Below are 6071 nucleotides of genomic sequence, written 5' to 3' on the forward strand. Positions count from 1 at the left end.
TTACAAGAACGGAAGAACAAGACGGCAACTTTGTTCAACTTGTTCAACTTCTAGCGAGATATGTGCTTGCTCTTGAAGCTTGGTTAAATGATTCTCGGTATAGACCATACAAAGTTACCAATCTACAAAAAATGTCCCAGAACGAGTTCATTGACTTTCTTTCAGCAGAGGTCAGGAAGAAGATCCTCGGCTAAGCCTTGGATTCAGAATTTTAATCTTTGATACAAAACCCGATGCTTCATATTCTGATAAGCTTGCGGTCGCAATCCACACCATCAGCTCGGAAGGGATGCCTAGAGAGAGACTATTAGATATTAGCGAGGCAAATGACAAAACTGGTCAGGGTATGGCAGAAAGTATAATAGGAACACTGACGAGGAGAGGAATTCCGCTGGATAAACTAGCTTTTCAGTCGTGTGACTATGCAATTGCAATGTCTGGTCAGTTTAATGGAGCCCAGTAGAAAGTATCAGAACTTCTAAGTCGCCGTGTGCCTTATATACCCTGCCAGGCCCACAGACTAAACACCGTGATAGAGCATAGTTGCAATTCATCTCTCTTGATAGCCTAGCTTTTCAATATCCTCAAAGAAATGTATGAGTTCTTCTCTTCATCTACAAAGTGTTTTGAGGCCCTTGAAGAAAAACTCTCTTCGATTAAAAACAGCCTTAATCTCCGAAACTTATCACGGACCCGGTGGACTGCAAGGGCTGAAACCATACAAGCAGTGGTTACTTCGTTTGAAGCAATAGTCTCAGCCCTTGACGAAATAAAACAGATGAAGAACGCCGATACGAAGACGAAAGCACAAGCCAGCGGCCTCCTGAAAAGGATTCTCAACTTCGATTTTATCACCTGCCTCATGTTCATGAAAAATATCATGTACAAGGCCAGGATTGCAACAGAGAAGCTTGAAGAAGAGGAGATGAACATCATCGACGCAATTGAGATGCTTGACGCTACGAAGAAACTTTTTGAAAGAATATCTTGTGAAGAAATGAACAGTTTAATTGACAGTGCAGCACAGTTTGCCAAAAGGATGGAAGTGAACCCAGAGGCTCATTTTATCAGACACCATCGTCGGAGACTTGGACCATCTCGTTATGACAGCCGAGCTCAAAGTCAAGCCGATATCTCAATGCATCAGTTCTATAGACAATATTTCAGAATTTTGCTTGACAAGTTGACTACAATGATGGGAGATAATCTCAGAGCTTGCCTTGCCGATTTTCTGCCATTTTGTACCTTACTCCAGCCTCCTTTGAACAAAAGTATCTCAGTTGCAGATATTGAGCAAGCAACAAAGTTTTTTCCAAACCAAGAAAGAGCTCCAGACGCTACTGCTCTTCAAGTAGAGCTTGAAGTTTTGTTCCAGTTTTGCCAAGGCGCTGCTTGCTTCAGAGAAGTCCTTGGTGAAGGACATCGCCGGAACCGTCAGCTTAAGCAAGCCAGACGTCTCTGCAAATTGGCAGCGACTGCACCTGTTGCAGTTGCAGCTGCCGAAAGAACATTCAGAGATCTCAAGTTTGTGAAGAATTGGCTGAGAACTGCCATGCGTGATTCTCGACTGGATTCCCTCATGTTGTTGGCGAGTGAGAAAGACCTCACCGATGGTGTAGACTTAAACAAGATTGTTCAGCGTTGGTCCATTTTGAAGAAGAGGCGAATCCAGATTTAAGCTTTTCTTAGCTGTGTATTTGCGCATGTAGTGTTCCATTTTTGTCCTTCTTTGTTCCCGTAGATATGTATAAATGATAAAACACTATTGTCTATCAAATTTGTAGGTAATGACGAGTCGTAGAATATGACCTACAAGTCGTTTAAATGGGGGTTCTCACCCCCCCTCCCCCCTGACCTGAGTGCTTCGAGCCACACCTGACAGGCATGCGCCGTTAAACCTTCTTCTTGCGCTGTTAAACCATTGGAAGAAAGGAATAGTTGGTATGATCCCCTTTAAACCTGAAACGCCCCCACTACTGTTGATTTCTCACTAAAACTGCACAAAAGGGTATATTTTTTCAAATTTATAAGTATATTTTTACCCCTAAGGCAGTGGCGTAATTTTGCAAAATTTCTGTGCGGGGGGGGGCAAAGTTGGATCAAATTTCCCCAAAACCAGTGAAAATGACTGTGAAAACTGAAAAATGATCCATATATTACTATAAAGGCAAAGATAGACTAAAGAAACTTGGCTTGTTTCTCTGGATACTTGAGTCATGCACGCTTATCTTATTTTTAACAAGAGTTTTTGCAGAAACTAAATTTAAGCTAGGGGGAGGGGGCAAACTGAGGGCTGGCGGGGGACTTAGGTCTGGAGGAGGCAGTTACCCCCTGGCCCATCGCAACTACGCCCCTGCCCTAAAGGGTATATATACTTGTACAAAAAACATATTTGTATAGGTATACTGCCATACGTTAATACAAAGGGATAATGGGGTGAAGTTTTATTCAAAGCTGATCTAAAAATCAACCTTCTCTGTCTCTGAAAACACTTCGAAAAAAGACATTAAAATGCGTTTAAAACTTTTTTTTACTAAAACTTCTTCTTGTCTAGGGTCTAGCCTCTCTTTTTTTTGAAGCTATTCTAGTCCCTCCTTCCAAATAAGGTTGTTGAGCTGTGTGTTATGTTTGTTGGTGTGTTCTTGATAAATAGTAGGGTGATATAATGCTTGGTCTAGTTATGTCATTTCGGTGAGTCATTTCGGAATGGGTGTGGCGAGTTTCGGTGAAGGATGGATCAACTGGGGAAATGCTCTTTTTATGGCCCTCGTGTTAAAAATAAATTATTTTTATAATTTCTCATATTTCAATGGTGAGAGGCCCAACCACTTGAACTTTCCCCCAAGCCACACCACTTGGTTCAATCTACCTTTGCCCCTTTGGCCAGAATGGTATTTCGATGTATTCTTGAAATCTTTAAATGTCTCTGCTGTTTAGGCTAGTAATAAATCTCAACACAAATTTAAAGAGGGTTTCCCCTAATTTCAAAAGAGAATCCCTAGAAAGACATAAATTAAACACGGTTGACTGAATAAGGCGCCGGTTAAGCTATTCCCTTTTCAAAGGTGGCTAATTCTAGTTGACGAAAACGAACCATAAATAAATATATATATTTGAAAAAACACCCAACTTGAAAAGGTGTTAAGTAGCTTGTCATCTTTGGTAATTTATATTTGTTTATCTGTGGAATGCTTGCTGGTAGGTCAAATATTTGAATTTTGGGCATATATCATGTTGAAACGTGGCTGTTCTAATAAAAGATTTGTTTCAACTGAGACAACTGAAAATTGTTTTCGTCTGAGGGATAAAAGGAAAAATACAATATATTGCAGCAAGTACTGAGGGAAGGCTAGGGGTGAATCTCCAGCATTTTTACTGAGGAGGGGCAAGAGGGGTCCGTATCCAGATAGTCAAGGGGCATGGGCAACATAATAATTTTTCTCCACATTATTGGGAGTGCAACTGCTCCCCCTTGCCCCCCCCCCCCACTTTCCCTTCCAACGACGCCCCTGGGGAAGGCCTCTGGGTCTAGACACCCTTCCCCTTGAAAGGAGGTGATTTATTATGCTTTTGTGTTCCTCCAATAATTTTATATATTTTTTGCCACTTATGCTCATTAACAATCCCCCTCCACCCCCACTTGAGCTACTGCTACTACCCCTAAAGCTAAGACTATTAAGGTGAAAATTTCAGGGAATGTTTAGGAAATGCTGGACTGAACTAAATCAAAGCACACTATGCGTAAGCAGGTTATCAAAAAGACGTATCGGCAACGTCCCAGGATCTGCTTTGGGTATTAAGTTGAAGATTTCAGGATATGTTGGGAAGATATTAAAAAAAAAACAAGGTGTTACGCGCATACTGCTACTAATGCTACTACTGTGGCTAAGAGCATTAAGTTGAAGCTTTCAGGGAATGTTTATGGGATGTAGAACATGTTCAAAACACACTTTGTGCATGAAGGTTGTCAAAAGGGTGTATCGGCAATATATCAGGGACGGATTAGAGCATTAAGTTAAAACTGTCATAGTGTGTTGAGGAGGATATTGAACTAAGCAAAAGATACTTTGTGCACACAAGTATTACTGCGGCTACTACGATTACCGCTGCTACTGAGGTTAATGGTATTAAAATAAAACTTTTAGGGAATGATAAAGTGGATTTGGAACTAAATTATAACACACTATGTGTATGCAGGTTGTAAAGCAATATGTTAGGAATAGCTAAAAGGCTTAGGTTGAAACTTTCTAGGTACGTTGAGGGGATCTTGATACTAACCAGAAGGCACTGTGTGCATACTATCAATATTGCTACTACTACTACTGCTACTGCTGCTGCTACCACTTCTTTAGTATTCTATTTAGTGCTGATATAGTACTTAAACTAAATCAGAACCTATTATGTGCAGGCAGGTTTCACAAAGGACGTATCAGCAATTTCTCAGTAGCAGCTAAGAGTACTCAGTTGAAACTTTCAGGACATGTTGAGGGTGATGTTGGACTAATTAAAAGACAGTATGTGCATTTTGCTACTACTATTACTGCTACTAAAACAACGCAGACTACTGCTGGTACTACTACTAAGATTAAGGGTATTAAGGTATAACTTTTAGTGAATAATTAGGGAAATTTTGAACTAAATAAAAACCGCTATGTGCATGCCGTTTATCAAAAAGGCATGTCATCAATATTCCAGAACAGCTTAGGATTTTAAGTTGAATCTTTCAGGGCATATTAAGGGTGATGTTGAACTAACCAAAAGGCAACATGTGCATACTACTACTACTACTATTACAACGGATACTGCTGCTACTGCTACAACTCAAACTGGAACTGCAATTGCTTGTGACTGCTGCTGTGCTACTTGCGACCAAGACTACTACTGTTAGCACCGCTACTACTACCGCTTATGCGACTGTGACTGCAAATACTACTGCAAATTCTACCGTTATAACTAAAACTATTAAACTAAATTAAAACGGTTTAGCTCTATCATGCTTGTCCAAACACCAAAGAGCATTCAGGTTGTCAAAAGGGCTTATCTGCAATATCTCATGAATGTCTAGCGAAATTACAGCAAAATTAAAATTTGGAATTGCTGATATTTTCTGGAATTAGTACCATTATATGTTAAATATTTAGTAAATTTTCATTAATTTTTTCCAGTCATCTAGATTTTATTAAAGTAATTTATTTTTTTTTTCTTTGATGTTTTGAAAAACTAAAGGACGCTGTTCAAAAGGCACATAATTTTCAATAAAACGTGAATGACACAATAAGCTTTATAACTTTTACTGTTAGGGTAGAGGGTAGGGTGCAGTAACCAAAATTCTGTTTGTAATAATTTTGTTCGTTTTTGATTTGTTAGTTGTCATTCATTTCAGTATTTAATTGAATTTCAACACATTTTATGATTTATTTATTCATCTATTTAAGTTTTTTTAATCTTTATCTTTGATATTGTTTATTTTAATTTCTATTCGTTTTGGGTTTTATTTACTCTTTCATAGTGATTTCTAGTTGTTTTCAACTTAAATTATTACAGGATTTGTTTCTGCTGGTCTATTTTAATATGGTTCTTTAATTTTCTTTTAAAGAACTTCTTTATCGAAAGTTTTTTTTTTAAATTAATATTCTTAAGTATTTTGTAATTCTCATACAGTTTTCCTTTTGTGCAATATTTTATTTTTTTCGCTCACACTTCCTTCCTAAATGGATTTCTGCTTATGGGGCTAATGAAGCTCAATAATCCTTTTCTAATTTTTCTGCATTGAAATAGGCTATACCTTATTTGTATACCCAATAATTATTTCAGAATAAGAAAAAGAAAAGGTGGGAATAAGATGAACCAACACCCCTAGTTAACTTTTGACCGCTAAGGGAACCTTTTTCTCCTGAACCCTGCTTCATCTTTTTTTCGAGGAGTGAAAATATGAAAAACAGGTTGAAGATTTTTTTCTTGTTCTGAATATTTTAAATTTCAGTAATGGGACTTATTTCCCACTTTCTTTGCTTCAGAGAGAGTAGAGGAGTAGTATGGGTGTATGCAGAATGAGCAGCCCTATATCCATT

The 6071-nt window shown here is 38.3% G+C and overlaps 1 protein-coding gene across 1 annotated transcript; it reads left to right on the forward strand.

Annotated features, from left to right (window-relative positions):
• The first annotated feature begins 592 nt into the window (after nt 1-592).
• LOC148949505 (uncharacterized) lies at nt 593-1678 on the forward strand. Its single transcript, XM_089092712.1, has one exon. It carries the CDS (start codon nt 593-595, stop codon nt 1676-1678), a length of 1086 nt encoding a protein of 361 aa, XP_088948838.1.
• Nucleotides 1679-6071: the final 4393 nt, after the last annotated feature.

This window comes from Artemia sp. Qi Xiang Cuo, chromosome 8 (genome assembly GCF_049724085.1).
Source record: "Artemia sp. Qi Xiang Cuo chromosome 8, ASM4972408v1, whole genome shotgun sequence".
NCBI classification, from domain to species: Eukaryota; Metazoa; Arthropoda; class Branchiopoda; order Anostraca; family Artemiidae; genus Artemia; species Artemia sp. Qi Xiang Cuo.

What these genes read in the sequence shown, in the direction of transcription:
- LOC148949505 (XM_089092712.1), top strand. Translation starts at nt 593, where the DNA reads ATGTATGAGTTCTTCTCTTCATCTACAAAGTGTTTTGAGGCCCTTGAA.